The sequence below is a fragment of the Populus trichocarpa genome, chromosome 1 (genome assembly GCF_000002775.5).
Source record: "Populus trichocarpa isolate Nisqually-1 chromosome 1, P.trichocarpa_v4.1, whole genome shotgun sequence".
Classification (NCBI taxonomy): Eukaryota; Viridiplantae; Streptophyta; class Magnoliopsida; order Malpighiales; family Salicaceae; genus Populus; species Populus trichocarpa.
The window spans coordinates 25,218,102-25,241,713 of NC_037285.2; the positions used below are offsets into that span (position 1 = coordinate 25,218,102).

General features: G+C 26.8%; 1 protein-coding gene across 1 annotated transcript; it reads right to left on the reverse strand.

Annotated features, from left to right (window-relative positions):
• Positions 1 to 4,097: 4,097 nt before the first annotated feature.
• Positions 4,098 to 8,481, reverse strand: LOC18095024 (uncharacterized). The gene is made up of 4 exons (XM_024581103.2): positions 8,435 to 8,481; positions 5,897 to 6,441; positions 5,640 to 5,795; positions 4,098 to 4,449 (listed from the first exon to the last, which is right to left on the reverse strand). The coding sequence occupies exons 2-4, from the start codon at positions 6,269 to 6,271 to the stop codon at positions 4,267 to 4,269; spliced, it is 714 nt and encodes a 237-aa protein (XP_024436871.1). The 5' UTR covers positions 6,272 to 6,441; positions 8,435 to 8,481; the 3' UTR covers positions 4,098 to 4,266.
• Between the last annotated feature and the right edge of the window lie 15,131 nt (positions 8,482 to 23,612).

Consider the following 23,612-nt stretch of genomic DNA (forward strand, 5'->3'; position numbering starts at 1 on the left):
TCTAATATTGAATGATTAAAAAAGCTAAAAAAAAATAAGATTGGATTGTTGAATGGTTAAATTAAAAAATAATACAAAACAAAAAAACACAAAATAGTGTGGCTACAGTGATTTAGTCACACCCTTTAGTGTTTTCATTAATATATATATATATATATATATATATATATATATATATATGTGTGTGTGTGTGTGTGTGTGTGTGTGTTTTTACTACAATCATGGTAGCAACTATGTGTCTCGTTTATTTGCTGGAAAACAGGTTTTTTTTAAAAAACAAGTGGTTTTCATAAAAAGTGAATTTCTGAAAAGTTGATTTTTTTTTATGTTTGGCAGTATTATAAAAAAATAAGTTGAAAAATATTTTTTATTATTTAACTATATTATGGAAAATAAGCTTGAAAATCACTTATTAATATATTTTTTTCAAGTTTATCTAACATGTATAAAACATTAAATATAACTATTTGTCTACTTATAATAAAATAATGGGATATAAAAAGTGTAATGGTGAGAAATAAAAAAGAATTTACTATATCATATATTTATATATAATTTATTTTATAAAATGTAACTATGCATGTTATAGATATGTAACTACTGTTTTATGTTTAAAGATCATTGAAAATAAATTTGTTTTCTATGGTATTCTAATTTTATAACACAATTTATATGATTTAAAATGTATGAGTATTGTAAAACATAATATGTTCTTTATTTGAATTTATTTTCTAGCAATAATATCTAAATTAAAGTATTATATGCACTAATATATCAAATCAATATAGTTTTATATTGTATATTAATATACCTTAATGCGCGCGCACCATTGTAGTTTTTGAATCATTCATGGAAAGTGTACATTTTCATCCATTTAAAGCTTATAATTTTTTTTCTAGAAAGTAAATTTTAGTGACTAATTTTTCACAGCCAAACCTAAAAAAACACCTTTCATGATTTAAAATGTAAATTTTATAACATAATTTATATGATTTAAAATGTATGAGTATTGTATAACATAACATATTTTGTATTTGAATATATTTTCTAGTAATATATATTATCTAAATTAAAATATTATATGCACTAATATTTTTATATTTTATATTAATATACCCTAATACACCCCCACCCTCACCCATATATTATTTTTAGATTAAAAAAATATAAATAATTGTGCTATAAGAATAGCATTATCATGATGCGGGACGTGTTTTAAAAGTCTAAATTGTTGGATAGAATTGAAATTTGTTCAGTATGTTCTACAAGTCAATTCTATAATGATTCAACTCCTTATAATTAACTAAGATAGAGATCATGCTCAAATTAGCCTTATAAGTTATTATTTAGGGATTTTCTTAATTTTTTAGTTATTTACATATTCTTTCCTTAGTCAGGTTTAGAATTTTAATTTGATTTAATTTTATTTAGCTTATATTAGTTTAATCATTATTTAAATAATTTTATAGCTTATTTTCAAAATATATTACATATTTATTATTTCAAAATTTATTCTGAACTTTTTAATTTAGAGTTTTCTCTATATTTTATAAACTATAATTCTAGGGCTTGAGAAATCCCTTTTTTTTTTTCCTCTATAGTTTATAGCTGTAATTTTTAAAGCTTAAAAAACCCTAATTTTATATCTTGATCAGTGTACACTGCATCAATCAGACAAACACTTAATCTATATTTTTAAGTAAAGGGTTAGCCATAAACTTAGTGGGAAACCCACCGCCGGCCGACAAAAATCAAGATCGCCGTCCTTCCCACCTCTATGGGTTCCCTGGAGAGTTATTTATGTATAGCCAGCCTTTATGGAAAGGGCAAGTTAAATTAGATTCAGATTATCTATAGTTTATTTTCTCATGATTAAGTTGCATGAGCGGATAAATGATTAGCGATTATATAATCTAATGTTTGCTTGAAAAAGCCAAAGAAACACTTTAAATAATCTAATGTTTGCATATAAAGATGCTGCTTTTCTTTAATTAATAAAAAAAATAGCACTAATAAAGAGAACTTCTTCTTCTTCTTCTTCTTCTTCTTCTTCTTCATGTTTTGCACTGAAATACTAATTAATACGAAGGATATTTAAATTTAAAAGATAACTAATTCTTGCTAGGAACAAGTACAGCAAACGTATGGCAGTAGTAGTTGGTGTTATGGTCTCCAAAGAAAGGAATGGCTCATGCACATTGTTAAGGGTGATAATATTGAGAACTTAATTAGATTGTAAATAGAATTTATAATTTAAAAGAAGGATGGGATGAAAAATAATTGAATTGATTCTATACCCTAATTAAATGATGAGTTTAATATTTGCATAAACTAAATATTATTTTGTGATTAATTTTATAAATTTAATTAATTAGAATAAAAATGATGAATCTTTGATTAGTAAATCAAGATTTATTTTATATCAATCCATGTCAAGAACCTAACAAAAGAAGAGGTGAAATCAATCGATCAAAATGATGAGTTGAGTTGCTATTTAGATGATGCAAGTCATGTCTCTGAGAGGACTCCTAGTTACAAAGAATTCATTCATAATGGTGTTTCAATTGAAGAGAAAGTTGTAGTAATGTCCTTTCAAAGATATCTAGAAATCAATTTGAAAAGCATCCCGATATTATCACTTACAATTGAATAAATTTCATCCTTTTGTATTTTAAAAATATTAAAAAATAATAATTCTTTTAGTATTTTTAAATTATTTTAATATATTAATATTAAAATAAATAAAAAACAATCAACCTATCAAGTCGGTGAGTTCCTTTCAATCGTCGCAATCAATCTCTCTTGACTCCTCCTTAGACATTGACGGTGCAAATGATAATCCTTCTAAAGATAAGTACTAAAAGTCTTGGCAGAGCCACTCGATCTCCCACCAATTTGCAGTCCACTTTACCATCGGGATTCTTGGTTATCCTACTCCAATGCTAATAAAAACAACTAAAACCTAAAGTTTGAATATATTTACGCAAACATAAAATTTTATTAAAAAAATATGTTTGAATTTGCAGTCACTTAATTACCAACAGGATTCTTGATTATTAAAAAACGTTGATAGAACATAAAATGTTACACTAAAAAACTAAAAGTTAAGATGGTACGTAGTAAAATAAGTTGTCAAACAATTAAAATTAAAAAATATTGATTTCATGATTAATTAAAAAATAATTATCAATCTAAAAATCTCATCCCAATTATAGATTAGACACTTAAATTTTATATAAAATAAAATTTGTATAAAAACAGAAAGAATGGTGATAAATTAAAAATCACTTGGCAAAATATCAAAAAATACTCTGTTCGGGAGTGTGGTTGCTGTTGCTTTTTAAAGTGCTTTTTATTTAGAAATGTATCAAAATAATTTTTTTTAAAAAAAAATTATTTTTGACATCAGCATATAAAAATGATCTAAAAATACCAAAAAAAATATTAATTTGAAGTAAAGAAAAAAATTAAAAAAAATTTAATTTTTTTCAAAAACATTTTTAAAACGTAAAAACAAATAATCATAAAATGATACAAGTTACTTTTATATATTGATTTGAAAACTTAGTGATATTAATGGTAGTGTAGCATAGTGGTATGCATGTTTTCGCCAACAAATATGTGTTTTGTCTTTTTTTTTTTTTGGATTCGAGAAAACTTCACCTCCTGGAAAACGCATTTTGTGGATCCAGGTGAGCGAGTAGAACCCCGGCTGTCCCAGACTCTTACAAGAGGTGCACGTCCTGACTCGAACTCGAGACCTCAAGCCCTTTGCCATCACGCTACGCTCCTTGGGGACGTGTTTCATCTTCTATTAACTCTTAAGATTTTTTTTTTTGTCAATAATATTAAAAATCAATGTGTGCATTTCTTTGATGTTATATTAAAATAATATCTCCACGAAAAAAAAAAAAAACATTGCTACCGGCAATTAATTAAAAGCCTCTGAGATTTCATTATGTTAACGAAATTATTATATCATCGATCGGTAGCAGGGGCGCAACTTAGCCGTCAATTCTATGAAGGGTAAGGTGGGAGTTAAGGATGGCCCCCGTCAATGTATATAAAACACAGCCTGTTGGGCCTTCAGACGAGGAAAAAAAAAACATAATATCACCTAATTAAAGTAAACGAAAATAATCAGCACTTCAAACTGATCTTAATTACATAATAACAAACAAGAACCCTAAATCAATATTTGCCAATGGCACACTACTAGGAAACCAGGCAGAGAGTTGTGGCCATGCAGAAAGACTCCTTCATGATTCAAGGAACTGAATTTTCTGAGAATGAATCAAGAAAATCGATCCAGTTATCATCATCCTCTTCATCTTCTTCTCCACTTACGTTGCTCCATTGGAGTTGAGGATTCTTTTCAATCTCATCGTTCCTTGCAAACCGTCCTCGGATGCGTGGCCTGCTGTCTGCAAGTATTTTCCTGCACTCATACTAAATGCAAATTGAAATATTCATTTAGCACATGCTACTTAATTATGAAAAAAAAAAAAAACCCTGGTTTTGTAGCATAATAAAGAAACAAGCCAGCAATAAAACAGTCAGTCACGCACACATATGACGGGCAAATAAATGACGAGGCCAAAAAAAAAAAAAAAACTGTTGCAACTTCTTTCTAATAGTATTGCGAGGGTCAAGTTGGATTTGACATAAAGCAGAGGCATGTGAGGATGAAGGAATAGCCACAATACAATAGTGCTGTACAATAGAGGCTGGAGGTAAAAGCACTTGGCATGCTTTTTAATTAAATATATATATATATATACTAGTTATTTCATATGTGTATTATTGATGGTCAGATAATTGTTTTAATAAAAATATATATCTAGACTTTTAAATGTGTTTTTTTTTTACAAAAAAAATATATCCTAATTATAAATTATAAAGCTTTCCATATATTTAGTTAAATAAATCAAGAATTATATATATATATATATATATATATATATATAAATAAAAAGTATTAATGTTTTTATTCGACTTGCCTCATTTTAGGCCGAATTATTTTTTTCCTGACAAAAAAAAATATAAGTAATATTAATATTGTTTTTTAATATAGAGTAAAAAATATAATTATGAATAAAAAAAATACTAACACGGGATAAAATAAAATAAAGATTATATATATTAATATTAACGTGTAAGATTTTAAATTAATTTTTAAAATAATAGAAAATTATTGTAATTATTATAGCAAAACACTATTTACTTTTAGTTTTGTATAATAATTTTTCAAAACAAAAATGTAAAAAAAAACTATAAGAGAATGACAATCACGTAAAAAAGAGGTAAAATTAGATCAAGTCTAAAGGTATAAATATTTTAAGTGTAAAGAATAAAAAATAATATTTTTTTAAAAAAATTATAAAGAAAAGAAAAGAAAAATTAAAAGAATATTATAAAAGAATAAAGATAAGAAAAACATATATTGATAAATAGATTAAGTGTAAAATGATAAATATATAAAGTATATATAAAAAATTCTAGGAAAACAAAAAATTATAAATTTTTCATTGTTAAAATAAAAAATAATAATTATGTCATTTCTACTGTAAAAGAGGTTCGTTTTAGTATATATATATATATATATATATATATATATATATATATAGTCTAATTAATACCTTAATCTTCTTGTTGAAGTTCCTTTGGTTCCTTTTGCTTCTGTACCTCTCAATTCTTTCTTTCTTCTCCTCTGGACTGTATTTGCATGCTTTGCTCATACTCTCTATGATCAGACTGCTCTCACTTAACAATGGGCTCTCCGCTCTGTGACCATGCTGCACGACATTAACCACGCATCAGATAAACAACCAAAAATATATATATAAAAAATCTAAATATCTTGGAAAGAAAAAAGAATAGGTGGGCGATCACTCACTTGCAAATCACCGGTGCTAAAAACCCTTCTGACAGGACTGGTGTCCATGTCCAAGAAATCATGGGGATGAGAAGCGAAATGACAATGATACCCATTCTTTTGAAACGAATGACTGCTAATACTCCTCTGCATATTAACACTGCAGCAGCCACTTACAAGTGAACTTGGTGAGCCATAGCTACTGCACCCACTAGCAGTACTACTGGTACAGTGACTACCAACAGTACTCCCTAGTTCGATACCAGCAGCAGCAGCAGCAGCAGCAACTGGGTCTGGGATTACCAACTGATCTGCTGCTAATGGCCTCGTGTTGATCACGCCGGAACTATTAGACAGAGAGCTGTTGCTGCCAAGGAATGTGTTGTTTCCGTACATGGCTAAGTATTTATTTCTTCTTTTTTATTTTGGTTATGCAGAGGGATGAAGAGATTGGAGCTCAAGGCTTGTGGAGTACTTATACTGCGACCCGAACATAACAGAGAGGGTAAAGAGCTGGAGCTGACGTGTACGATGACGCCATCTGAGCATGCGTTGACCTGACCTGCCTAGTTGGATCAGAAAATTACACCTCCTCCTCTTCTATTCTCTGGGACAGGGTTTAGTTTCCACTCTACGATTTTTTTACCCTTTTTCCTTCCTTTTGTTTTATAGTCCAATTAATTTGGTTTTTTGTTCTGTAATACTTTTTCAATTTTTTAATGAGAAGTGCTCGTTATCATCTCCTCTTAAATTTGACCTACAGGTTCATATGGGATCTAGTTGTCTCCTAGCCTAGTCTAAAAATATTAACTTGATATAACCTGTTACTCGATTAACCTAACTAAGATTAAATTAATGTTATTTTAATTTTTAAAAAAAAATTATTGATGAGGATTGATTCAAGTTAATTAACCCCACTTAACTCTTAACCAATGTCTTGTGTGGAGTTGGGCACGTTCTATACCGAATTATAAAAAAAAATTTAAATTTTAAAAAATTATATGCCTTGACTCGTACAAAACAGTAAGAACAAGAGCTCAAGCACAATAAAAACAAAAGAAAAAGAAGGCAATAGCAAAATTTTCCAAGACTAGTGTAGAATTTTTCGACCCTGAGATTCAAGCAAAAACACATTGTAGGTTCAGAAATTCCTTGTCCTGAAACTAAAATAATAAATAATAAAAATATAAAATAAATTGAACTTAAATTCTTAACTAATCTTGATTTTTGAAATAAAAACAATTATAATACTTGATTTCATATTTTTTTAAATTATTTAATTAAAAAATAATAAAGATTCAAATAATGCATAATTCAACTTCCATAACAACTCAGAAAAACATTGATGTGGATTGATCAAATATAAGAGATGGTTTTCATAATATTCTTGCTTTTATATCTCTTCAAAAAATATTCAATAAACATCTTTAACTAAAGCTTATAAGTTAAAACAATTTACTATAAACCTCTGCTAGGAAATTGACATTTAATTTTAATCTTTTAGTTAATTTTTAATTTCAACTTGGTGTCCAAATTTAATTATTTTTTTAATTTGCATGACAAGAAGGATACAATTTATATTTTAATTGTTTATTCGATGACAAAGTATTATTATGAAGATTTAAATATATATATTGATACATAGCAAATCGTGTATCTTGACCATAAACACAATTAAAATACATGTCACGAATTTTATACACAATTAGAATTTATATATATATATATATATATATATATATATATATATATATATATATATTTGTTTGTTTGTGTATACCAAGAAAGCCTGCTACATGTTCGATAAAATGTCTCAAGGAGATGGTGTTCGTTTAATGTAGCTTTATTTCTGTTGTTGTATTAGTAAAATTACGAAAGAGAAAAATTATAAAAATACATATGAGAAAAACTATATTTATACATAAGAGAGAGAGAGAAATGAGACTTTTGGAATTTTGTTGAATTATTTTGGTTATGATGTTTTGATTTGTTCTTAACTTGCTTCAATTCATTGCTTGCCCTGATTTTAAAACCAATACTTCAAGATTAATCATAAAATTCTTATGTCTCAAACCACAAAACTGCAACTTTTAAATTTTACTAGTATGCATGTTTCTAGAGGCAATTGAAGTTTGAGTTTCAGATAATATGAATCTCTTTGACTTGCTTAAGATCCTAAAATAAGCTATCTACAATTACCTATTTTGTTCGTAAAAAAATCATCAAACTTGCTTGAATATACAAAGTTTTCACTTAGATTGGATTTAGTCAGGTTACCAAACTAAAAAAATAAAATTAAAGTGTGGTTAAAATATAAAAATTAGTTAAAACTAAGGATGTTTATGAATATAGTCAGATCGAGTTTGAATCAATAATCAACAAAACTTAACTTTTGATATTTTATAAATTATCAACCCGAATCATTTAAATTTTTTTAGATGGTTTGACTAAGTTTTAGTGTGAATATTACATATATTCATGGGTTAGATATAAAATCCTTTATTTCATGACATTCTTGGAAAAAATGCACTTACAAAGATAAATAACTTGGTAAATTACCTTATCAAATACATTTGAATTGCTAGTCAGATCTGTGAAACCCTTATTTGCAATCTGCATAACAAAAAGACAAAATTAATCCAGTAGTGAAAAAAAAAAGACCATGTGAAAGAAAAGATGAAATCAATATCTATCGAGAAATAAAAAAAAAAAGTTTTAAAACCGGCAACATAAATATAAAGAATTGCATCTTAAATGATATTGGTACAAACATAAATTAAATTAAATTTTATTTTTGTAATTAAAAAATACATATAAGATCAAAACAGCAATAAAAATAAAAGAATAATTCAACAAAAAGTTACTAATTGTAAGACAAAATCCTATCTTTTAATTTCAAAGGCATGGGACATGTATTGTTCTCAAGAATGAGAAAAGGACATGGGTAGATGAACATAATTTTGTTCTCATGAGATAATTCTTGAAATGTCCTAAGAACACCACTTGCCTTTACTCAACAAAGCTTCTTCTCTCTGCTTTCAACAAAATCATTTTCTTAAGATTGGCCACTTCATGGTATGGTATGCGATTCAAATGAAGAAACAACAAGAAGAAGCTTGCAATCAACTCATAAATAAGTGTTGCATTATAAATTTAGACAAATCAAGTTATGGTAATATAGCCAAATACAACCCTATTATTTATTAATAGGATCAAAAATTTTCAAAAAAATCTAATTTAAAAAAGATAAAAAGACATCTTACCTAAAATTAGAAAAAGAAACAAAGGAATAACTAAATAGAAATAAAAACGTTAAAGGTTATTTGAAGTTTGAAGGAGAGAATTGAATGAAGGAGAATGAGAAGCGGTTGTGAGGAAAAAAAAGAATAGGAAGAAGGGAAAATGTTATTTTTACCAAGGAATTTTTTAGGTTTACTTATATTTAGTGAGCTATATGAGTTGAGTAGGTTTTAAATATTTTAACTCGCATTCGACATATAATAGCATTTGGTTCCTATACCTGTCATGTTCCTTGGATTATTTACAAGTGGTATTCAAGCTTTTATTTTTGCAACTTTAGCTGCGGCATATATAGGTGAATCCATGGAGGGACACCATTGACTAAGTTTTGAAATAGTTTTTTTTAGCTTAGTGCAAGGTAATCTATGCCTTGCTCGAGATAATCTTCTTCGTGAATATAAATATACACATAAATAGACAAAAAAGTCTATAAGATCTGTCTATATATAAGATTTAGAAGAATAGTAAAAAAGATTACGATATTAGAGAATTGTAAAAAACAAAATTAGGTTCTATAGAGCGATTCCCATTTCAGTCGGTTTTATTCAATTCAAAGATTGACCAGAAGAAATATTAATAAAGAATAAATTACATGAACTGATCTGCTGCTAATGGCCTCGTGTTGATCACGCCGGAACTATTAGACAGAGAGCTGTTGCTGCCAAGGAATGTGTTGTTTCCGTACATGGCTAAGTATTTATTTCTTCTTTTTTATTTTGGTTATGCAGAGGGATGAAGAGATTGGAGCTCAAGGCTTGTGGAGTACTTATACTGCGACCCGAACATAACAGAGAGGGTAAAGAGCTGGAGCTGACGTGTACGATGACGCCATCTGAGCATGCGTTGACCTGACCTGCCTAGTTGGATCAGAAAATTACACCTCCTCCTCTTCTATTCTCTGGGACAGGGTTTAGTTTCCACTCTACGATTTTTTTACCCTTTTTCCTTCCTTTTGTTTTATAGTCCTATTAATTTGGTTTTTTGTTCTGTAATACTTTTTCAATTTTTTAATGAGAAGTGCTCGTTATCATCTCCTCTTAAATTTGACCTACAGGTTCATATGGGATCTAGTTGTCTCCTAGCCTAGTCTAAAAATATTAACTTGATATAACCTGTTACTCGATTAACCTAACTAAGATTAAATTAATGTTATTTTAATTTTTAAAAAAAAATTATTGATGAGGATTGATTCAAGTTAATTAACCCCACTTAACTCTTAACCAATGTCTTGTGTGGAGTTGGGCACGTTCTATACCGAATTATAAAAAAAAATTTAAATTTTAAAAAATTATATGCCTTGACTCGTACAAAACAGTAAGAACAAGAGCTCAAGCACAATAAAAACAAAAGAAAAAGAAGGCAATAGCAAAATTTTCCAAGACTAGTGTAGAATTTTTCGACCCTGAGATTCAAGCAAAAACACATTGTAGGTTCAGAAATTCCTTGTCCTGAAACTAAAATAATAAATAATAAAAATATAAAATAAATTGAACTTAAATTCTTAACTAATCTTGATTTTTGAAATAAAAACAATTATAATACTTGATTTCATATTTTTTTTAAATTATTTAATTAAAAAATAATAAAGATTCAAATAATGCATAATTCAACTTCCATAACAACTCAGAAAAACATTGATGTGGATTGATCAAATATAAGAGATGGTTTTCATAATATTCTTGCTTTTATATCTCTTCAAAAAATATTCAATAAACATCTTTAACTAAAGCTTATAAGTTAAAACAATTTACTATAAACCTCTGCTAGGAAATTGACATTTAATTTTAATCTTTTAGTTAATTTTTAATTTCAACTTGGTGTCCAAATTTAATTATTTTTTTAATTTGCATGACAAGAAGGATACAATTTATATTTTAATTGTTTATTCGATGACAAAGTATTATTATGAAGATTTAAATATATATATTGATACATAGCAAATCGTGTATCTTGACCATAAACACAATTAAAATACATGTCACGAATTTTATACACAATTAGAATTTATATATATATATATATATATATATATATATATATATATATATATATATATATATTTGTTTGTTTGTGTATACCAAGAAAGCCTGCTACATGTTCGATAAAATGTCTCAAGGAGATGGTGTTCGTTTAATGTAGCTTTATTTCTGTTGTTGTATTAGTAAAATTACGAAAGAGAAAAATTATAAAAATACATATGAGAAAAACTATATTAATACATAAGAGAGAGAGAGAGAGAGAGAAATGAGACTTTTGGAATTTTGTTGAATTATTTTGGTTATGATGTTTTGATTTGTTCTTAACTTGCTTCAATTCATTGCTTGCCCTGATTTTAAAACCAATTCTTCAAGATTAATCATAAAATTCTTATGTCTCAAACCACAAAACTGCAACTTTTAAATTTTACTAGTATGCATGTTTCTAGAGGCAATTGAAGTTTGAGTTTCAGATAATATGAATCTCTTTGACTTGCTTAAGATCCTAAAATAAGCTATCTACAATTACCTATTTTGTTCGTAAAAAAATCATCAAACTTGCTTGAATATACAAAATTTTCACTTAGATTGGATTTGGTCAGGTTCCCAAACCAAAAAAATAAAATTAAAGTGTTGTTAAAGTATAAAAATTAGTTAAAACTAAGGGTGTTTATGAATATAGTCAGATCGAGTTTGAATCAATAATCAACAAAACTTAACTTTTGATATTTTATAAATTATCAACCCGAATCATTTAAATTTTTTTAGATGGTTTGACTAAGTTTTAGTGTGAATATTACATATATTCATGGGTTAGATATAAAATCCTTTATTTCATGACATTCTTGGAAAAAATGCACTTACAAAGATAAATAACTTGGTAAATTACCTTATCAAATACATTTTAATTGCTAGTCAGATCTGTGAAACCCTTATTTGCAATCTGCATAACAAGAAGACAAAATTAATCCAGTAGTGAAAAAAAAAAGACTATGTGAAAGAAAAGATGAAATCAATATCTATCGAGAAATAAAAAAAAAAAGTTTTAAAACCAGCAACATAAATATAAAGAATTGCATCTTAAATGATATTGGTACAAACATAAATTAAATTAAATTTTATTTTTGTAATTAAAAAATACATATAAGATCAAAACAGCAATAAAAATAAAAGAATAATTCAACAAAAAGTTACTAATTCTAAGACAAAATCCTATCTTTTAATTCCAATGGCATGGGACATGTATTGTTCTCAAGAATGAGAAAAGGACATGGGTAGATGGACATAATTTTGTTCTCATGGGATAATTCTTGAAATGTCCTAAGAACACCACTTGCCTTTACTCAACAAAGCTTCTTCTCTCTGCTTTCAACAAAATCATTTTCTTAAGATTGGCCACTTCATGGTATGGTATGCGATTCAAATGAAGAAACAACAAGAAGAAGCTTGCAATCAACTCATAAATAAGTGTTGCATTATAAATTTAGACAAATCAAGTTATGGTAATATAGCCAAATACAACCCTATTATTTATTAATAGGATCAAAAATTTTCAAAAAAATCTAATTTAAAAAAGATAAAAAGACATCTTACCTAAAATTAGAAAAAGAAACAAAGGAATAACTAAATAGAAATAAAAACGTTAAAGGTTATTTGAAGTTTGAAGGAGAGAATTGAATGAAGGAGAATGAGAAGCGGTTATGAGGAAAAAAAAGAATAGGAAGAAGGGAAATTGCTATTTCTACCAAGGATTTTTTTAGATCTACTTATTTTTAGTGAGCTATATGAGTTGAGTAGGTTTCAAATATCTTGACTCGCATTCAATATATAATATTTATTTATTAAAGTTTTTTATCTATTATTATTTATAATATTTTTATTAACTTAATTTAACAGGTTAAATCGGGTTAAATAATATGAATTTTATCAATACTTTAAGTTTTTTTAACACCCCTAGTTAAGACCAACCCGGCCAACTCATGAACACTTGCACTGCATAATGGAAGTTATCACTTCCTTGATTGAATTTATTTAAACTTAAAAACTCGAACTATTAATTTTTGAATGATAAAAATAATCTTTCCCATATTAAAATAAGGTTAGAAACTTAATATGTTGGTGATGTCTAAGAAAATCCATTTAGGATGCTGTTATTACGATTTCTTCTATTCTCTCATTCTAACTTCATATTATTATAAAAATATTTTAACTATTTTTTTTTTTAAGGAAACGGGTATTTTAATACTAACTTTTCCATCAAGTAATTAAATCCCCTAAAAAAATCATATCAACAAAAGATTAAAGGACCTAAAATTGTTTCTGATCCTACCAATGGATTTGCCTAATCTTAAAATTTAAACAAGATTAACTCTAAAATCCCGTGGGCCTAGAATAGATTATCGGAAGGAAATTTTCTTAAAGTGTTTTAATTTTAATGTAGATAGCTTATCTTCGATCATAGTGAAGAAATGAAGAAGTGAACTTAACTTTGATTGAATGAAATCTATTTGTAATTCAACTTGGCACTAATGTATGTATATAAGAAGAAAATAGGTGTTCAGTGGTAAAAGATTGAGATTAAAGGGTTTGCTTCCCTGGGGTCTCAAGTTCGAGCTTTGTGGTTGCTAATATTATGGTCACTAGAGGCTTACATGATCGTTAATTTTAAAACCCGTGAGATTAGTCGAGGGACGCGCAAGCTGGCTCGGACACTCACAATAGAAAAAACAAAAGGAGAAAAGTTTATTTCAAATCATTTGGAAACTCCGTGCATAAGAGAATAATTGAGAATAATTGGGAAAATTAACACATAAGCCGGAAAAAAAATAGGTTTTATTATGGTCTTTAAATTTTTATTTTTCTTTACATATTAGTCATTAGTCATTGTACTATCATTTCAATTTTATCATTTCAAATTTATGAGTTGATATTTGTTTCAACTTATATTCCCTTGCATAACCGCGTGTCATAAAGTATTTTACCATTAAATTAATGATATATTTCACAAAATGCAATTTAAATTTGTTATTAAAAAATTTAAAAAATAATAACTAAAATTGACAGTCATAAAAACAGTTGTTTTTATAAAAAGCATAAAAAAATTGAAGTTTCAAATTATACATAGCGCTTGTTATGTTAGATTTTTAATTTTAGTTTAAAATTTTATTTTTAGTATGTTTTAATTTGTAATTGTTAAGAAAGGATATCAAGTCATTAAAAACAACAAAGAAAAAAATTATTAATTAATTATATTTCAACCACTAAAATAGTTAAATTTTGTATTAATAAGTTCGTTTTAAATATGAATAATTGTTATATATATAAAGTAGATTGGATCATTAATTTGCTCTTTTTTTAGTATAATTTTGATTTTTTACTAATTAAATGATGTTTTAAACTTAAAAATGTGTTTAATAAAGCTTGTAAGATATTGTTTTTTTTTTAAAAGTTGAAAATTAATTCTGAGCCCAATTTCTCAGATCTTCGATCACTGTATCATCTATAGAAGCCAAAACATGCTTTCAAGATGCACCTTCGAATTTGTAATAGTGGAACGTGGACTTGTTTTTACTCTGAAGTGAATGATTACTATTTGACTGAAATATTGGTTGTCAACTCAATCTTGATTTTTTCAAAACGATTTGAAATGCCTTCTCTACCGTTGTTTTTATTTTGTTTTGTTTTTATTTTAAATCTATTTTAGCATGTTTATTGATACATAAAAAAATTATTTTTAAAAAATAAATTTTATTTTATGATTTTAGATCATTTTAATGTATTAATATTAAAAATAAAATTTTTTAAATAAAAAAATATTATTTTAATATATTTTCAAACAAAAATAACTTTGAAAAACAACCACTAACGTAATCTTAAATACTGCCTAAAACCATAATTTTACATATCATACTAAGCAAAAATTTATTTTTTGTATATTTTTATATAGATTGTAATGATTTTTTTAATGTTTAATTTATAAAGGGGTAAGTATACCCGCTCTTGTGAACAAGGTTATATCAAATAACAGACAAAATGATCAATAAATAGCTATGGAGGGCATATCTTTTATATCACATGCAGAATAAAGTAAATTATCAAGGAAGACAAAAGGTAGTGTACATATAGTGTAGGCATTGCTTCCCACGCATGGGGGGATCGATGGTTTTTCACTAGCTTGATTTAACATTATGCGCGCGAGCCTGTTATCTTTTATTTATTGGTTACTACCTCTTATCAAAATTTACTATATAAACATTAGAAGAAGCTTTTAATTTTTCAATATATGATTGGAAGCGTATAAGTATATACATTCTATGTTTACAAGAAAAAATTGTGTTTTTCCAATGTGAGATAAAAAATCTTTTTAGTTTAAATACTTCAACTTAAAAAAAAAAAAAAATATCTTTTCAATATAAGATAAAAAAATATTTTGAAACAATATTTTAAACTTCATTATTTACAACATGTATAACCTACATCCACAAAAATTATTTCTTAAATTTTTAATGTGAGAAATTAAAACTCCAATTTTTTTTTAACTTTCCTAGGTTGACCAGGGTTTATCAGATCAACTCCTGGGTCAAGTCTAATAACTATGGTGTTAGGTTGGTGTTTTTTTGTTAATTGTTTTTTATCGATTTTATCATTTAATATTGGATTGGTTGAGAGATAAATTGCACGATTTCTTTTTATTTTTTGTTTTTTATAAGGTTATCGTTATCTCAAATAAGTTTTTATTTTTAGGTCGATACTCAATTTTGTAACCATATATTTTTATCATATAATTAAAAAAATATTTTATAAAAACAAATTAGTAAACTCAATGGAGTCCATGACATGGTTTGTTGGGGGACTGGGATCGATCCAACATATCATTATCTCAATAATTTTTGTTAAAAAAGTTATCATCTTGAAATTTTGTTAAAAGTTAAGTCAAGGTTTTACCAATTATTAAGATTACATTTGAATCCATGAAATCAATCAATTTAATTCAGGCTAACTCTTGAACGATTTAGTTTGAAACTCAAGTTAGATAAATAATTAGATTGCAAGATTTTAAAATTGATAAATTAAATCAGGTTGAATAAAACAATTAAAATATTCTTTGCATGCTATTCTAAATTATCTAATTTCTAAACTTTTTTGTACTTATCTATTTTTTTATTTTTTTTAAAAGAGTTTCTTCACCTTTTATATTTTCCTTTCATAAGACAACTTTTCCCCCTCTTTTTTTTACAATTATTATTTTTAGACTAAACTAGTTTTTATCATTTTTTCAATTACATTTTAATCCCTATTTTTTTATTTGATTCATTTTTCCTTCTCTTTCTTTTTTTTTAATTTTTTATTCTTTTTTTTTTTTGAAAAATTGTAAACATGAAATCAATAAGAAAAATGGTAAAAAAATCATGAAATAATTAAAAATTGACTAAATCTAGTCAAAAGCGTATTTTCTAAGAATTTTAGTATTTTTTTATTTTTCTGAAAATATATTTAAAACAGGGGTGAAAATGACTGAATATGTCAACTATTAAAATGACTGAATTTGATGTCAGCCATACGTTATGAAAACAGATCCTCTAAAGTCTAAAGCTTCAGTGAATTGCCAGACAACACGTGGGTGCCCTCTCAAACGTTTCGGTCCTTGTTTGGTCAATATATAGACTTAAGTCAATTGGAAACCGAATTGAGAAATGTTTTGTGGAGTGGTCCCTCGAAAGAGAAATCACTCGGTGCATGCATGTTTTTGCTGCCGAGCTTCGGTGGACATTTTAAAATAATATTTAATTTTAATCGATACAAATTGATTTGAAAATATCATTGACAGTTCTTGAAATTAAAAAAAAAAAAAAAGATTAATGTCCACGACACAATTACTAACACTCCTCCTACTTGCTAATGGTTCATGCAGCAGTGCTCCAAGATCAACAATATTTCCAATGTCAAATTAAAATAAATTTGTCAGAAATCACTCAACTTCGACATTGAGATTTAATTTCTTGCACTGTTTAGAAATCAAAAGAGATGAATTATTCGAATCAACTAGGAAATTGATTCAATGCTGCTATTATGGTGGGGTTGACGATAAATGCATGGATGCTATGGGACGTACTAGCTACAACATGTTTCTTGTCCATCATTTCATGACAAAAATTGAATCTTACAATATGGTCTCAATCGTACTGAATGATCAAATTTTATGTTTAGTATAATTTAATTTTATAGGAATATTAAAAAACACTAAAAGACAAGGAGAAGTTATCGCATTGTAAGAGATATTTTACGATTTATTGGAATATTGAAATGATAAAGTTACCTATGATTCAAAAAAAATAAAATTGAACTATGTATTAAGGGTAATGTTGTTTTTTCCACTATAAAATAATTATCTTTTACAAATTATACGGGATTAGATTGATCATTTTTTTATTACATAGTAAAATCACTAATTCAACCCTAAAATAAAATAAAAATCCAATGCCTATTATCAAGGTGCTTTTTGGTCTTCTTAATTTTTTTCAAAATAATATAATTACTTTGATGTCCTTAAAGAAAAAATCAAAATAACTCACTCATAAGAATTATTTTTTTATATCATTTTACATTGGTTTTATTGAATGTTAGTTAAGGTCTTTTTGGTAATTGATATATATAATAAATGTTATATAAAACAATTTTGCACACGTTAGTGTGTGGATGTCCCTCGTATAGTTCTGGCAGTGCGAGTGGGGTCGTTCAGCCACCAAATATCGCCTCCCAAGGTGGCACTTGAAAGGTCTTGCCGCTCCGAACGTAATGTGACGGCCCGAACGCACTTTAGATTTGTTGTCGATGACTGTTTCTTTTTCTCCTTAATCTCTATTTCTTCCTTGAATTTAATTCCAACCCATTCAAAATTTCATACCAACCCATTCAATTTCTTTTCCCTTCATATTTGATCTATGTCCTCTTGATTACTATTTTTTTTTATTCTAAATAAGACATGAAATTACATATTTTTTTAATTTCACCCCCTTTTATTTTTTAATCTTTCATATTTGGTCTTCATTCTTTTGATCATAATTTTTTTATTTTTAATAAACTATAAAATTACATTTTTTTCCATTTTCACCCCCCATTCATTTTTTTTTATCTTTCAAATTTATTCATCATTCTTTTTATTACAATTTATTTTGTTTATGATCATTTTTTAGGTTATCTTTTTTAACAAATTCATCCTCTATGGTTTTTTCTTTTCTATCAGATTTGATCCATGTTCTTCATATTGCTATTTTTTTTTTCTTTGGCAAGTTTTTTCTTCATGATTTCATCATTCAAAATTAAATTATTTATAAATTAAGATTTTTTATTGAGCCCAGTTCAAGGATTTCACGGGTTGCGAGTTTTACAAATTAGACTAGGTTTAGAAGATTTTCCTGGTTGGCTTTTTTTCTTTCCTTTTTTAAAGCTAATGTTGTTTATTTTTTTACCTTTTTTAATAATTTTTCTTTATTAGTTTTTATGGTTTGTCTTCTATGATATTAGTTTTGGGTTCATAACTAAAGTCATTAATTTTAAAGGATAATATGGGTTGAGTTTTTTTTGTTCTTTTTTTAAAATTGATTTATTTCAATTTCATTATTCAACATGTAATTTATTTGAAGTTGATCTTCCTACCTTTTTTTTTTCCTTTCCTTTCTATCGGGTTATCTTGATCTCATGCTCTATGGTTGCAGGGTTTGCGGCTAAACCTAAGCTAACTTAGTTTTTTTGTTGATATGGGGTTACTCCTGAGTTTATGACTAGAGTCATTGGTTTTAAAGGCTAACGCGAATTGACTTTTTTTTGTTTTGTTTTTAAATTGAATTATTTCAATTTCACCCTTAAACATTTGATTTATTGAAAATTAATCTTCATATTTTTTATCATTTCCTTTCCTTTCTATTAGGTTATCCTGATTTTTTTTTTTACAATTTCATCCTCTAATTATCTATCAAATTTGATCCCTTTTTTATCTTTTTTCTTTGGCAAGTTTTGTAAATTGATGTTTTTTTCCTAATTTTATCCTTTAAAATTAAATTGGTTGAGAATTATCCTTCTTGATTGAACTCGATTCAAGGATTTTATCCAAGGATTATGGGTTAACTCATATATTTTTTCATTGCTTTTAAAAAAAATTCATTTTTGTCCTTCAGCATTAAGTTGTTTGATAATTAAGCTTCATAATATTATTCAATTTTCTTTCCAACATGTTCAACATGGTATCATGACTAGATCAAATATTTTTCATCTTGACCTGAGTGGGCTAGGATCGAGTTTTGTTACTGTTTTTAAATTATATTTTTGTTCTTAATTTTCACCCTTCAACATTTTATGTGCTAGGGATTGAGCTTAACTTCTTTTTTTTTTGTGGAGTTACCATATTCTCATTTGATTTATTAGGAATTAGTCTTCGAACTTTTTATTAAGGTGTTTCTTTTTATGAGATTATCTCAATTTTATATCTATGGTTGCAAAGTTTGCGAGTTTACTTGGTTTAACTGGGGTTTTTTTGTTGTTGAATTTTTTTAATTTTTTTTCAGTTTTTCCCTTCAGTATCGAGTTATTTTATAATCTAGACTAGCTCAAATTAAGTTCTTTTACCTTTTTTTCATTGTTATTTTTTTATCTCTTTATTTATTATTGTTGTATTTAATCATATTATTTAATTTACAAATTGAACCAATGACTTGGGTCTTAGAGGTATTTTCTTAGCATTTTTTTCACATTGAGAAAAAGTTTAACCGACCCGTGATAGAGTGCAGGTCACAAATCTAGTTAATTGTTATATTGATGTTCGAAGTTTATTCTTCATGTCTGATGTTTTTTTTTCTTGAAACAAAACTATTGGATTTTTCTTAAACTTAAATATTAAATTTTAAGTCTATTAATTAATTTCAAAAAAGAAAAGCTTATAAAATTTCACTACCAAAAAATTACAAATAGCAATGGAAACGCAAATGAAAAACATTTTGTCGGTATTTTCCAATAAAAATAGCGACAAAACATTTTCATTGGTAATTTCTAATGGAAATTACGATATAATAAAAAAATCATTTGAAATTCCATCGACAATTCCATCAATAATTTGACACGTTAGTATTGTCGATGGAATTATCGATGGAAATTCTGTTGGCAAATTAAAATGAATTTAAAACATGTCAGTTCTCTCTTTTACCCTTTCTTCTTCTTCCTTATCTTCAAAATAACATCCCTTCTCTCCCAATTAATTAGCAAATCTAACCACCACCTTCACCGATCTGGCCACCCAACTCGCTGGTGTCGACCTACATTTATTAGTAGAGTCAACTTTTCTCTCTTGATTCTATTTCTTTTGAACCTTCATTACATCAATTATGCAAATCTAACCATTATTTTAACCCATTTATATCTTGGGTTAATTTATTGAAATTCTTTTGTAGTATTTGTACTTGGCACGTATATTTAAGTGTTTTATAGCTTTGTCTAGATAGTTCTATTGTATTAATGTATGATTTGTATGGTAGGGTTTGTTTAGGATTTGGGAGAAATTGATTTTAATTGATATTTGATAAAAATAAGTTTGATTTTGTAACTTGAGTGTGTTATAATTGAATATATGATGAGTAATTTAATGATTACTAATTATATTTTGTTAATTTTATTATTAAGTTAGAAATTCAAGGAAATTTTGTTTTTTTGGAATTGATAGTAATGAAAATGTTTTAATTTAGGTTGAATAATTTTGAATTAAATAATAAATAATTGGGTACCGATTATTTTTTGTTAATTTTATAAGACAAGTGCACAACTCATAATAAATCTTTGTGATATTAATAAGTAATTTGTGCTCCTCTAGTACTTTAGTTCTTATGTCCTTTGTATTTCCTTGTTACCTTGTACGATAAATAGTATGTGTTTGTTGCCAACTCAGATAACCTTGGTGTTGTTTTTTATTTGAGTATCTTAATTTTGGTTCTCATTGTAAACTTTGACTTCAGGGTTTTATTCTTATTATAATCTCTTCTAGTTTTAATGATGAAAATGCTTGGAATTGAAGTCTTGTTGCATATTATATCCTTAACTTGATGCTATATAAATCTTAAAACATATTATTAGAAACAAGATTGTATAATACATGGAGATACTAAAAGATGAATACAACCAGTTTTAATTTAGTTTATGTATTCAAAATTTGTTCTTATATTTATTGCTTTTGCATATGACACACAAAACTTTAGCTAATGTGAAGGGCGGTACTCTCATATCTTATGAAAAGAAGGTTCAGGTATATACCTCTTACCTAGTGTTTGTAACTCTTTTAATTCTTGCATTGAGTTCAACAGTTCAATAGAAATGGATAAAATCTCCAATATAGCTTTACATAAATTATGTTAAATCATACTTGCTTTAACTTGCAAATGACTTTATTATGTAGACTTGGAAGTGCTTTCATTTCTTATATATGATACTTTTATCCAATACTTCTTTTTCACTCTAATTTTCAATCTTGAGGTTACAAATACTTTTTGAGATTTAATGTAAGTAAAGGTTGGCTTGAACATGCATCTTCTTCTTCTTCTTCTTCTTCTTCTTGTATGTTTAGGTTGGCTAGGGGATTATAACAATTAATCAGAAAAAATAGTAAAAACACTTACAGAAGCATTGATGGAATAATACATACCATTAGTAATTTCACACCCATTTCATCAAAAAGTTACATAAGGTTTGAGAATTCTTGATGAATTAGTGATTGAAAATTCTGTCGGACATTAAGTTTTAATGGCTTGTAGATGGAAAAAAGGTGGTAAAATTTGATTTCTTAGTTTAAATAATTTGTCATAATTCCATTGGTATTTGAATTTCTAATGAAATTATCGACAGAATGACAATCGCTGACGAGAAACATGTCGATGACAGGTTTTTATAAAAAATTTCATTGGTAATTCAAATGGCAAGATAATAATTTTCTAAATGCCGATGAAATATTTTGTTGATGTGTTCTAATTTTCTGGTAATGTTTGTGTTAGTGATGTGTGGAGATAAAAAAAAAATGATCTTCTAGTCATATTGCACTAAGTTTTTAAAATTTCAACACATCTATTAAAGTAACAAGTACAAAAATCTCAATCAAAATCCTATCTAACTTAGTTCAAGTGCTAATTCTTATTGAATTTATGTTTAATTTTCTCATAGGTGGTGATATATACGTGTTTCGAGTTCTTTTGTCCATGTATCAATCAAAAAGACTTTGGATTTCAAAGTTAGATGTTAAATTTGATGTTGATGATCTGAACACTAAACATTATTCCCACAAACCCAGGCTTATAACGATGTCTCTCAAATATGAATTTAAAAATTTATGATTTTTTTATATGTAGAAAGCAATTTAAAACTTCAAGAGTAATCAAATAACTTTGAATGTTTTAAACACAAAAGATAACGTAACAACTCAAGATTAAAAACTTACATTCATTGAATAATTCTTTAATTGATTACAAATATGCATGAGAATCCCTTAATATGAGAACATGAACTGATGTATTTTTTTTATGGGCTTTTTAGCAATGATGACTGCAAGCCTACTATTACAAGTCTATTGATTATCTCTTACAAATTATCATCTTACAAGTTATTTGCCTACTAATTATCACCTACTAGGTTATAAACCTAATGATGAAAAGGTTTTGAAGATCTTGAAAACATAGTTTAATTGTAGAGCAACTGTTGTTGTTTATTTTTGTCGAGTTACTTTTGTTTTCCCTTCCTCCAACCTTGATTTATATAGAAAATTTTATGGATAACCATCTGGTAACTATCCAATCTCTCTATTACTTCTTATTTTAAGGATGCTCGATTGAAAATGCCCGACTTAACTTGCTTTAGTTAGTTTCTTTTACAAGTTTGGATCGTGTTTTTTCTATATTCTACCCTTTCTTAATCCAAACTTCATGATTTACCTGGTTTAACTCATTGTTTCCATCTAGCCTAAACTTTGTTTTAATATGGAAAAAAATATTAAGTCTAGCCTATTATTTTATCTTTCTTATTCTTTGACTCAAATTACTTTTCTAACTAATTTATTGTTTAACAATATGTTACAAGTTTATTTTGATAAAAATGCATCAAGAAATGATAGATGATTAAGCTTTTTATCCTTACATTTTAACACAGATATTGTAATGGTATTGTAGTATTGGTTTAACTTTTGAGTGATTTGGATGCTAATTCTCAGACTTTCTTTCTTATAGTAGTTTTAACGTACATACTTAGGTTAATTATAACTTAGTTTTTATAGTTTATTAAAACTATAACTTAGTTTCTATAGTTTATTAAAACTACTTGATTAGACAATGTGATATTAGAAATAATTAAATAATTATTTTATGGATGTTGATTATTCTCAATTATTATTTTTTAAAAAAAAACTTTTTTCATTGTCAAAGTTTTCGTCCCACGTACTC

Coding starts and splice junctions, on each gene's coding strand:
- LOC18095024 (XM_024581103.2), bottom strand. CDS start 6,271: ATGTACGGAAACAACACATTCCTTGGCAGCAACAGCTCTCTGTCTAAT. Junction 5,796..5,896: donor TTAGCACCGGTGATTTGCAA/GTGAGTGATCGC, acceptor AATGTCGTGCAG/CATGGTCACAGAGCGGAGAG. Junction 4,450..5,639: donor ACTTCAACAAGAAGATTAAG/GTATTAATTAGA, acceptor ATTTGCATTTAG/TATGAGTGCAGGAAAATACT.